Source organism: Curcuma longa, chromosome 18, assembly GCF_044706935.1.
Source record: "Curcuma longa cultivar G26 ecotype Majalengka, Jawa Barat chromosome 18, ITB_CL_G26_1.1, whole genome shotgun sequence".
Lineage (NCBI taxonomy): Eukaryota > Viridiplantae > Streptophyta > Magnoliopsida > Zingiberales > Zingiberaceae > Curcuma > Curcuma longa.
In genome coordinates this window covers 4,882,623-4,895,786 of record NC_133878.1, presented here as the reverse complement: position 1 = coordinate 4,895,786, position 13,164 = coordinate 4,882,623, and the positions used below count along the sequence as shown (strand labels likewise).

Sequence of the window (13,164 nt, the reverse complement as noted above, 5' to 3'; positions counted from 1 at the left end):
GGTGCTGACTAAGATCAACTTGTGTTAACCCATGGTTTGAAGATCAACACCTCAATGGGATTGTTCTGTTAAGCCGGTGATATTCGACACTCGAATGATATTTAAGACATTGGAAAGATATGATAGATCAGCTGATAGATTTCATAATTACATATGTTGAACAATTAGAGTTTGATGGTATAAGAGATAGGAGACTAAAGAAAACACTAACTAGTTAGTGTAATAAAAAGTTGTTTAATTGATGTAAATAGTCCAACATTACCTTGAATAAAAATTCAATTGAGGTATAAAATTCATGTAGAACCTTACTATTTGTAACTAACACAGTTTGGTTATTGAGGATTTCAATTCATCTACCTCTTACATCTCTACTTTACAATAGTTCTTTAATTTAGAAATCAGGGATCTATGAGCATGTTCAACTGGAATCCTGTACAATCTTTAAAACCCATTTGAAAGCTAAGATAAACTTCTCTGTATAGCCTGCAATAGATTTTTAAGCTGCACCATATAAATAAAATTCTATTTATATTTTGTCCATTCATTACCCAATGTAAAGAAAATGTTCGCAAGGTGTTCTTCTTTTGTAAATTCATTTTTGCACAATTTTGTTTTACCTATTAATGTGCTTGGTCTTGGACCATGTCATGCTATTATAAACGTATAGCACTCTGTCTTCTCTTAGTTGGTTCGTGTAATATCTTCCAGGATTAGTTAAGCTACAGATTATTTGAACCACAGTGTTTTTTATCAACATTTTTCCTTTTTGTATGTGTTGTTCATTGCTACATTTTGGTAGATAATTATCCTGTGCAGGTGACCTAAAGCGCCCTACGAAGAATTCAACTAAACTCCTCACAAGTGCTGTAGCAACAGTAGGAGCTTTATTATTAGTGGCATTAATGTGTTTCTGGGGATGCTTCCTTTACAAGAAATTTGGCAAAGGTGACATTAGTGGTCCGGCAATGGATATAAGTGGAGGTATCAATATCTATTAAGTTGTTTCAATTAATGTTTTGACATTTACATATTGTGCATACTGGTGATAACTATAGGGTGCCTCTTTCTTGCTGGCTCAATCCTTCATTTCAGGTGCATCAATAGTAATGTTTCATGGGGACTTGCCCTATTCATCGAAAGATATACTTCGAAAACTCGAAATCTTAAATGAGGAAAACATTATTGGTTCTGGGGGCTTCGGAACTGTTTACAAGCTTGCAATGGATGATGGAAACATTTTTGCTTTAAAACGAATAATAAAGACAAATGAAGTGCTGGATCGGTTTTTCGATAGAGAACTCGAAATCTTAGGGAGCATTAAGCATCGTTATCTAGTCAATCTTCGAGGATATTGCAATTCTCCTTCATCAAAGTTGTTGATTTATGATTTCTTACCTGGGGGAAGCTTGGATGAAATCTTACATGGTAAGTTCTGCCTCATACTGGCATTCTGAATCATTTGTCATCTATAAAAACAGTTTGAGATTTGCTTATTAAGATTAGAATTTTGGTATCAGTACCATATGGATAATTTTAGTATTACAATCTACTTCACTAATAATATTTAACCTTTGATATCTTTGCATCTTCTATGTCATTGGACACAAAATAAATTATGTGCCTGAGTTGATTCTACTATGTTTACTCACTGTCCTTTAAGCAAGCAATACACCTAGGTAGAGATACTGATCTTCAGGACCATTTCTCGCTGTGCTTAATTAATGGTGTATTCTTTGTTTATTGTTAACGTGCAAAATTTGTACATGCCTGGCTGCTCATTGTTGATTCTTTGTTATACTTCGTTTTCAGTTGAATTACTTGATACATCTGCAGAACTTGGGAAAAGGGAAATTATTGTACTGCAATGCTTGTGAACACAGAAAAAGATAAATCATATGTATACATAGGTCTCATGACAACACACCCGAAACATAAAATAGTAATGTGGAACTAAACCTTGTACACCAATAACCCTTTTACCTAATAATCTTAGCACTTCCCTCAAGTTGGAGCATAATACACTATCTATCTAGTTTGTTTTATGAACTAGAAATGTAACTTGGTGTAGTTGATGGCTTGGCTGCCTAATCAAGGGAGGTTGAAGACCTGGAGGCATGAGAGCTGTGAGTTATTATGAGAGTGAATGTAAGCTTGGTTTTTTCTTTTGTGCAGCATCGTATTGCAATGATGTGTAATTGCTACATAGGGATAAGCTACCTAGGAGTTTGGTTGTGAAACCTTCAATCGGAAGATTTGTATGTCCCAAGTTGTACTATATCGACTAGCTCAGTCCTAACCTTTGCATATTCTTATAATGGTTGTAAGCTACGTAAAGGTGACAACACCTGGAGTCCACTTGGTTGGGATGCCGACTAAAGTATGTCAATTGACTATATAGTCGATTGAATACAAGTGCTAAGTGAAAAAATGTTTTTATTTGAGCAACAATTGACTGAATGTGATTCCAATTGATCGGAGGCTAGATCAGTTGCTTAGCTGATAGATTGATTGAAGAGTTGTTGGCTCCCAACAATTTTTTTTGTCAGTCCAGTTGACTGGAGGGTTTGTTTAGACTATTTGAGGCAACCAAAATGGAGCTATGGAGCCTCTATTATAAAAGCTTTTGGAGAGCTTTTGGGCACTTAACACTTATTGAACAACATCTAATTCTCCTATGCTCAAGTGTTCAAAAGACTCTAGAGATTACATACGGTGATTGATTCAACTAAGATCTCAATAATCTCCTTCCCCCTTATGTTAGTGTTTTATTATCTTTTGAGTGGCGGGGTGTGTAGATGCATTCCCCATTGTCTCTTGTAAAGGGATAGTTATAATGGATTTGTGGGGTGATGCAATGCATGCCTTATAGGCTGTCAAGTATGGGCCGCATTTTTAAACCACATAAACTAACTCGTGTTAGTGTTGTCTTTCAATTGCATACACATACTTGACACAACTAAACATATACGAGCATGCATGCTACTAATTGTTGTTATTTGTCTTTATTGTATGCGAGAATTTTTTATTGAGGGCACTATTTCTTCACCCCTCCTCTAGATCTAGAAATTGATGGTATGTAGACGATGATCCCTTGTACATCAGACCAGATAGCATAGCAAAAAGATGATAAAGAGAGGAATGATGAAGAGAAGGAACTAATCTCTCGGTTAATATAACACACAATGGACTAAAAGAAAAGGAAAAGACTTGAGGGTTCTAGAGAAAAGATGGATAGCATAGCTCGATCATTTAATGGATGTAGCAAAATGAGAACAAATATTTTCTTTGTTCTGGTCTTCACTATGGCGTTGGTAATGAACAGAAAGATATGCATCAATTGGTGGTTGTCTTCCTAAGAAGAAGCAGAAGCACAATTGCCAAGGAAGAAACATTTCTGGGAACAATGCTAAAATAGCAAAGAGAACAAAGCAGACCTGGATTAGAAAAACATGATAGATTCAGATAAAAGAAAGAAGCAACAGGTTGTTTCTAAAAAAACATGGTTGAAAAGGTGGTAAAAGAGAAGGATCAGAGATATAGCAGATCAAAGTGAAGAAGGGAGAACACAAACTTGTCGTATGGATTTAAGTGGACGTGTTTGCCAGATCTACAGTGTCTCAAAGTTTGTATTCAACAAGATAGAGGACTGGAGATGCACTAAGCGTGAAGAAGAAATCTGGGTAGAAGCCAAAGTTAGGGAACTGAAAGAGACCACAGCAGCAGTAGGCGGTGGCAAAAATCTGATGCATTACAGACAACAATCTGATGAAGAGGAGATGAGAGGAAATGACAGCGTATAAATCATGTGAGTGCAGTGACAGTGCTCCACATGCTTTCTGCAGATGAGAGATGGGTGGAGAAGGATTGAAAGTTGAGGGGGAGGTTAACTGGCTGGCTGCGCCAGCGCCAATCTCCTTAAGGGAAATAATCTTTTGGAATTGAAGTCAGATGGGTTCGCTGTGAAATTGCTATGTTGTATAATCTTTATAGCTGGGTTCAAATCTAGAGAGAAGAATGGATTCTCGTGTTAGGTAGATAGTTTGATAGAATGCCTCATAGGGCATGCAAAAGTTATGAAAGTGTTGAACTGCATAGCATACTTCATCATGTTGCTGTCTACAGAATTCTCATCATATTTAAGTTACTAGCAATATTACTGCTGACAGAATTTAATACCAGAAAGGGTTCGTCACATGCCCAAACCCCAAACTATCAATGTTCATGGGATGGGCTCTTATTGACTTCTACCAATTAGGTCTACAAAAGTTTAGGGTCATTACTGGCTATGTTATTCAGACTTGGAGCATTGTCTGACAATATTGATGTGGAACTAAATGTCCCACACATCTGTTTACAAAAACTTTTACACATGATCAATAGTTATACTAAATGTCTGCTTGAAATGTTGGTGAATCAGTGATGGTAAGGATGCTTATATATTAAATTGCTTCTTCAAGTTGTACTCTGAATCCAAGACTTTTTAGTTCTCTCAATAGGCTTATACTGTATGGAGATCTTGATGGATCCTTTGATGTTTCTGCTGGATTTTAAATTTTTAGTTGTTTGTTTATTATATTAATATTAAGACAAATTGCACAATGAAGTGTTCTTAATCTTCTTTATATGATTTGGACTTGAGGTTAAATTATTGTAACTTGAGCAGAAAGAGCAGAACAATTGGACTGGGATGCACGCCTCAACATCATCATGGGGGCTGCAAAAGGTCTTGCATACTTGCATCATGATTGTTCGCCTCGAATAATACATCGTGACATCAAGTCAAGCAACATATTACTCGATGGGAATCTGGAAGCTCGTGTTTCTGACTTTGGGCTTGCAAAACTCCTAGCGGATGAAGAATCACATATAACCACTATAGTTGCGGGAACCTTTGGTTATCTTGCTCCAGGTACAATACTTATTACATCATCAACAAATGTGATTTCATGTTGAAGATAGATATTTGATCATCTCATCAACTGATCTGCCTAGAGAGAAATTTTCTTCTGTTAGATAATTGCTCAATGGACTCTGGTAAAATCCCCAAAATCTGAACCTGAACTGAAATATTTGCTTGATTAGTCTGAACTACAAAGGTTATAAGAATCTTATCAAGGACGTTCACTTGTTGACACGTAGCAAATCAGACTATGCCACACTATATCCTACGATCAAACAACCATTAGTGTAGATATAATTGTTGGGATAACAATCAAAGTCCCACATTGGAAATATATGGAAAAGATCCTGGGGTTATAAGATGGAAAATATCTCATTGGTACGAGGCCTTTTGGGTAATGCCCAAAAATAAAACCATGAGGGCGTGGGTCCAAAGTGGACAATATCGTACCGTTGTGGAGATATATATGGATTCCATCTGGATCTAACAGTGGTATCAGAGCGGGTCCATGTAGTGGGAGTTCCTATTAAGGGGGTGGATCCGTTGGGATCCGTACCAATAAGGGGTCCGTTGGGACCGCTAAGGGGTGGATTCGTTGGGATCCGTACCAATAAGGAGTCCGTTGGGACTGTTAAGGGGGCGGGTCCGTTGGGATCCGTACCAATAAGGGATCCGTTGGGACTGTTAAGGGGGCGGGTCCGTTGGGATCCATACCAATAAGGGGTCCGTTGGGACTGTTAAGGGGGCGAGTTCGTTGGGATCCGTACCAATAAGGGGTCCGTTGGGACCATTAAGGGGGGGGCTCCCAGTGGTCCTTTGTTTGAAGGGTAGATTGTTGGGAAAACAATCAAAGTCCCACATTGGAAATATATGGAAAAGATCCTGGGGTTATAAGATGGAAAATATCTCATTGGTACGAGGCCTTTTGGGTAATGCCCAAAAATAAAACCATGAGGGTGTGGGCCCAAAGTGGACAATATCGTACCGTTATGGAGATATATATGGATTCTGGATCTAACAATAATTTGGTGAGTTGGCTGACTAACTAGATGACATGTGGTCTGTTTGTGATGCCAGGCGAACTTTTACATGTAAAAATTCAAACATAAATTTTAACTCGTGTGGCAATTATCCTATGGTCATTCTATCATGAGTATAAATTTAATTTGATAAGTTGGAATACTGATCAGACAGTGCATTTGTGTCCTTTGGTGACCATGGGCGCCACTTCCCTCCCTTGTTTGTTTCATGAAACAAAAACATAATTCTTTAACTCTACTCTCCATTAGCCACAAAAAAGAAACAAAAACAGTATTCTTAAACCCTACTCTCCATTAACCAAGCAAGTTACTTTTAAAATTTGTGTCGCATCTGCAAATGAGTAGTGAGATGACACCCATGCCATCAGTTAGACAACAAACCATTGAGTTAATGTGTCAACTATCAAAATAACTCCACCAATGGTTTCTTGATACATAAAATACAATAGTTACTTATTTTAAAGTCTAACTTAATTGGTTAGAAGAAAAGCTTCATGATGAAATTGTACAATTACAACAACCTAGTTTTTATCCCACTAAGTGGGGTTGACTATATAGATCATTTTACGCTATTGGACTCCATTTTCTATTATATTATCATCTATATTTAAATAAAATTTATATTATTTTATCGTTGCTAAGTTTTCTTTAATCTCCCTCAATTAATGTATGTATTTCTCACAGTCTTACATTGTCTAATTAGGGTATTATTGGTTAAGTATATGTTCATACTATCTTAAATACATTTTTCAGAGTTTTCCTTCAATAAGTACAACGCTGACTTTTTCTCTAATATTCTCATTTTTTATTCTGTCTATCCTTGTATATCCCGCACATCTACCTTAACATTCTCATCTCTATGACTCTCATCTTATGCTTGTATGCTCGCTTTATAGCCCAACATTCAGTTCCATATAACATAATAGGTCTAGCCGCCATTTTGTACAACTTTCTTTTAAGTTTTAGAGGTACTTTACAATTACAAAGAATATCCGACACCCTCTTCTATTTCAACCATCCTTGTATCTTATGTAAAACATTTTTATCAACTCCTTTATCCTTTTGTGAAAATGATCTTAGATACTTAAAAGTTTTAATTATAGGTAATTCGTCATCTCCTTTGTTAACAATTGTCTTATTATGTCTACTATTACTAAATTTAAATTGCATATATTCTATCTTACTCTACTAAATCTAAAATCTAAGATTCGAGCTTAGCATTTACTCCTTCATGAGTCTCATCAACCAAAACAATGTCATTTGCAAACATATACCATGATAACTTATCTTGAATGAGTTCAGAGAGTTCATCCATGACTAGTATAAAAAGATATAGACTTAGAGTTGATCTTTGATATAACTATATTTTTATAAGAAATACTTTGGTTAATTTGCTTGGAGTCTCTATTCTTGTCATTACATCATCATGCATATCCTTAATTGTCTCAATATATGGTGCATTAATACTTTTTTTTTTAGAATTCTCTATATAATTTTCCTTGGGATGTCATAAACTTCTAGGTCAATGAATATCATGTGCGAGTTTTGCTTCTTTTCTCAATATTTTTCAATTAGTTGTCTAAGAAAATGTATAAAAGCATCAACCTTCTAGGCATAAATTCAAATTGATTTTTGGTCACCTTGGACTTCTTAATTTTTTTTAATTTTTTTTAATTTTTTTCTAAAATTTCATAGTATGCTCATTAGCTTAATGTCCTTTATAATTCGCATAATTTTGTGTCTTCGGTTTTATACAGGGGACTAAAGTACTTAACCTCTTAATCTCTATTGATTAGAATTTTTTTATTTTTAATATCAAGCTGAATAACTTCATAAGTCGTTCAATAACCTACTTCTTTAGGTACTTCCATATCTCTATTGGAATATCATCCGGTGCAACCGATTTTTCATTTCATCCCATTTAATGTCTATTCTACTTCTGAAATTTGAATTCAAGTTAAAAAACTAAGTTGATCACCTAACCTTTCATTAAAAATTTAATAAAAATACCTCTTTCATCGTTTATTTATTTTCTTATCCTTCACTAGTACCCTATTGGATTCATTTTTAATGCATCTTATATAGGTAAGCCCTTTATTTTTCTCTCTCTTAATTTAGCTATTATATAGACATCCATTTCTCTTTCTTTTATACCAAGGTATCGATACAAATGGTCGAAAGTTTTATTCTTGACTTCACTCATGGCTTTATTGGTCTCTTTCTTAACTATTGTATACTTTTTTAAAGGTTTCTTCGTTCTTACAAATGTCTAGTAAATTATAGGTTATAAGCTATCCTTTTTCCTTTAATTTCTGTTGTACTTGCTCATTCCACCACCAAGATTTTTTATTTGGTGTGTTAGTCCTCTTAACTCATCAAGCATGCACTTGGCTTTTGTTTTTAAATTTGACATCATCTTATTTCATGTTCTATTTGAATCGTTATATATATTTTTTTAATACTTGTGCTCTTATCCTCTTCTTAAAAAATTTTTCTTTTCTATTTTTTTAATTTTCACCACTTGATTCTAAGAGATATGTATATTTTTCTTCTATTGATATTATGCTTGAGGCTCGTATCTAATACCATTAATCTATGTTGTGTGGTTAAGTTTTTTCTAGAAATGACCTTATAATCCTTATAAAATTTTTTATCCCTCATCCCTATTCTTGAAAACAAGAGAATCAATTTGTGATTTATTGTTCCTATTTTGAAAAGTAATTAGGTGTTCTTTTCTTTTCTTAAAAACCGTATTTGTTATTGTAAGTTTATATGTTATTGCAAAATCTAATATAATTTTTCCTTCTTAATTTCTTATTCTAAACCCATAACCTTCTATTTCCTCCCGAAGAAGAAGTGCCGCTGGTGAAGAGCTGTTGGACAGCTTGTATTTATTTGTGGACTACGGTCAAAAATCATTTCTAGCCACCACAAGTTGCTGCCGAAAGCTAGGGGTTTGTTGCCAGCGTTTTGCTATCGGGATTTACTGTTGCTAGAAGCTTGTGAAGCTCTCGGAGGTTGTTCCATCTTCGCCAGAAAGGGTTCTGGCTGTTTGCCCCATACTGGAGGTCAAAGGTTGACCATCAGAATCTATGTCAGGAATATGACTACCGGCGATAATCTGAAATTCCCGGAAAACTTATCGCGACAAGTGTTATTGCGATATTAGGGTATTCTCTCTATCAACCATTGTCGGTTAGTATTGAAGATGGTTACGCGGCTCATGGCTTTGAGAAGTCGTCCAGACGAGCGCTTGATGTGGATCACTGGTAGAGGTGGAGCTTTAATAGAGTCGCTCGATTGATGTCAATCATATTCCACGACATCCGTCAAGTATACGTTATTCTGTAAAATTTTAATTTTTAGTTATGTCTTGTATTATTGTATCATGCATGCATGTGTTGAGTGATGCAATAATTAGATGTAATTATTAAATTTTCTTTCGTTGCATACCTTTGTGAAACGTGTAAACACGCGCAACGCACCAGACTATACCTAACAGTGGTATCAGAGACTGATAGTGCAAGGTATATGCTTAAAATTATTTTGTGTCATAATTAGTCATAAATATAATTAGGAAAATAGTATGAATTAGTTGAGAATTTCTAATTATCGAAATTCCTTAATTAGTTAGGAGATTTTGAATTAGGAAAATTATTTTCTAATTAATTAGATTTTATTAATTAAAATTTTTTTCCTTAAATAAAATATGTGATTGGATTTAAAAATTATTTCCTAATCTAATTAAAGGATTGTGATTTATTAAATCAGATGCTTAATTATATTTTATTATCAAATAGATTTATAACAACTATGACAAGATGTAGTCATGATTAGTTGCATTATTTATGTCATGCCGTGTCATTTATCATGATTAGTTGCATTAATTATGTTATACCATTTAATGTTATGTCATTGTAGATAATTTGATTATTTATATGAAAAAAGGATGAAACTTAAAAATCCCTTACAAAATTATTAAAGCTAACACCTTCTATTATATTAGAGATTATATTCATTGCATGCTTAGTTCAGGTAATTATATTGAAGCACAAAATTGGTCGAAGATCACGAGGCATTTTGAATAAGACCACTCCCTTTTTTAATTCATTAAAAATCTTAGCTGTTCTACTTACTACCATCAGGATAAATCTAACCCCTTCCTCTATTCCCACCTACATATATGGGATATTTTAAGAAGTGAACATGTTTCTTTGTAGCAGGGTCGGGGGAAAGAATGGAAAAAGAGGATTTTTTTCACTATATTTCTGACCAGGAACAGGACCTAGCATAATAATATTTGTTTTATTAGGATGATAATTCTGAAAAGATAAATTTCCAATCTTTTCTTTCAATTCGGGAGAAATACGATCAGGGGGGCTAATTCGAATCCGTCAGATAAAATGAGAACAACTCCTACATTCAACCCCCCCCCCCCCCTTTTTACCATTAGCAAGAACTTCTTTCAGTTGCTTATCATAAGGAATTCGAACAACTGCTTCAAATACAGTATTATGGAGCAGTTAAAATCAGAGTTTAATTTCTTGCTTGTGTTGTTGGATTCTCTTCAAGCTCAACTTGAAATTAGATATGTTCGAACCATTGAGATATGATCTCATGATTAACTGGTTGACTTTAACTTGAATCATTGATTTGTTGGACTCTCTCCAAGGTTAATATGGATAGAGGTGAAGTTGGTTGATTTACATATGATGTATACGTGTTAATGTGTTAACAACCCGATATTTATATGAACATTCAATTAGTTGATATCATAATGTTATAGTTATGTATACGTGATACATAATCGGTATATAATATTTACTACTGTAGTTAAGAATGGTTTGTTGGATTCTTTTTAAGGTTGTTCTTATCTAATGGATATCAACTCATTTGGAGAGAATATACTATCTCTCGAATTCAAAGTAAGGGATCTTGAATTTGTAAAATAATTGAGACCGATGAATGTATATAAATTATTTACAAGTACATTACAAAATCATCTCTTATATATGCTCAATTGTGTATTTCTAGGTTTATTGATTACACATGACGTCTTTAAATTTGCTCACGATTTTAAAAACTAGTAAGTTGACTGACCCTAATTTCTTGGATTGGTATAGTAATTTGAGAATTGTTCTTAAATTTAAAATTGCAAGTTTTATCTTAAGTCCGTGAAAGGAAAGAAGACATGTAATATGCCCTATCCGCTTCAGGTATTTTCGTGATTAAATGCTATATTATTTCCTTAGTCACTTGGGTATTGAATACTGAGTGCGACTCTCATATATGTGATAACATACAAGACCTACGGAAAAGTAGAAGATTTGTCTTAGAATTGAAAAATTATTACTATGTTCGTGCTTTGATAAAGAATATTATTTCTATTTCTTGCTTCAATAGAAAATGTTCTATTTGATTTTTAGTAATAATTATTATTACATAATTTTGAATGAAGTTCTTTATGGGACCAGAACATTAAGTAATTATATCTACGTGTTAGATATTTCCAATGAGATATTCAATATCGAAATGAGCAGCAAGCTTGTTCGAAAGAATGGTCAATTAACCTATTACTCGTGGCATTATTGTCTTAGTCATATAAACAAGAAACACATGTCCGAACTCCAAAGGATTGACAGTTTGGAATCATTTGAATTAAATTCATTTGATACATGTGAATCATGTTTAAAGGGCAAGATGACTAAGTTATTGTTTACTAGAAAGGATAAACAGGGGGAGAGTTGCTTGGTCTTGTACATACTGATGTATGTTGTCCAATGTCAACTCATGCACGAAGAGGTTATAGTTATTTCATTACCTTTATCGATGATCATTCATGATTTCGATATATGTATTTAATAAAATATAAATCTAAGGATTTTAAAAAGTTCAAAAAATTCAGAAATGAAGTAGAGAAATAGTTTGACAAGTGTGTTAAGATATTTTGATCCGATCGAGGTGGTGAATACATAAGTTAAGAGTTTCAAGATTATCTGAGGGATAGTAGGATATTGTCTCAATGGACTCCGCCGTTTACACCTCAGCGTAATGGTGTATTTGAGAGGTGAAATCGAACCTTATTGGGCATGGTGAGGTTAATGATGAATCATGCAAGTCTTTCCAGATCCTTTTAGGGTTACACACTTGGGACAACTGTTTACTTGCTAAACGGAGTCCCGACCAAGGTTGTCTTTACTACTCTATATGAGATATGAAATAGTAATAAATCTCATTTATCTTACTTAAAGATACGAGGTTGTTCTGTTTATGTGAATAGGATCATATCAGATAAGCTGGAAGCTAAGTCTGATAAATATCTATTTATTGGATACCCTAAAGAAATAGGGAGTTACCAATTCTATCATCCCGTAGAACAAAAGGTGTTTGTTTCAAGGCATGTTGTATTCCTAGAGAAAGAGTTTCTCTTGTAGGAAAACAGTGGGAGTAGAATTGAATTTAGTAAAGTTTAAGAGACTCAAATAGATATTGATGAGACACTTAGTCAAAAATCACAACCGATCATTCATAGTAACGAGTCATCGGCTAAACCTATGGAAATAGTTTCTTCGTAAATCTAGTAGGACACGCAATATCCCTGACAGATGAATTTCTCATAAGTGAATCGAATAACGTGTTACTCATTGAGGATGAGGAGCTTACTGATTGTGAAGAAGTTTTGAAAAATTAAGAAGGAGATAAATGATTAACAATCATAAAGTCGGAAATGGACTTCATGAAAATTAAGTTTGGAACTTAGTGGAATATCTGTTTCGATGAGGAAATCAAAAAGTTTGATTTCTCATAAAATCCTGATGAACCCTTTGTGTATAAGAAGATTAGTGGGAGTGTAATCATATTCTTGATATTATATGTTGATGGCGTATTATTAATGGGAAATGATGTGCTTGTTCTATAGTTCGTCAAATTGTGGTTGATCAAAAGTTCTTTATAAAACATATGAGAGCAACAACTTATAAGATCTATAGAGATAGATCGAAAAGGTTGCTTGGTCTTTCACAGTTTACATATATACACAAGGTGCTAAAGCAGTTTAGCATGCTTGGGGTCCACCTTTCAAAATCCATGTGTCCACGGACAAAAGATAAGAAGATTTGCATGAGTAAGATTTCTTATGTTTCGGTGAAGATTCCATGTGTCCACAAACAAAAGCCATCTAGTTTCTCATAATAAATTAATGTAGTCCAAGAGAACTAAAGCCCC

The 13,164-nt window shown here is 34.2% G+C and overlaps 1 protein-coding gene across 1 annotated transcript in view; it reads left to right on the top strand.

Moving 5' to 3' along the window:
- LOC141812171 (LRR receptor-like serine/threonine-protein kinase FEI 1) overlaps positions 1-13,164 on the top strand; it is a 64,932-nt gene that overhangs the window by 49,884 nt on the left and 1,884 nt on the right. Inside the window, exons 9-11 of the mRNA XM_074700206.1 lie at positions 817-981; positions 1,093-1,425; positions 4,664-4,909. Coding sequence (XP_074556307.1) covers positions 817-981; positions 1,093-1,425; positions 4,664-4,909 — 744 coding nt within the window. The remainder of the gene's footprint in view (positions 1-816; positions 982-1,092; positions 1,426-4,663; positions 4,910-13,164) is intronic.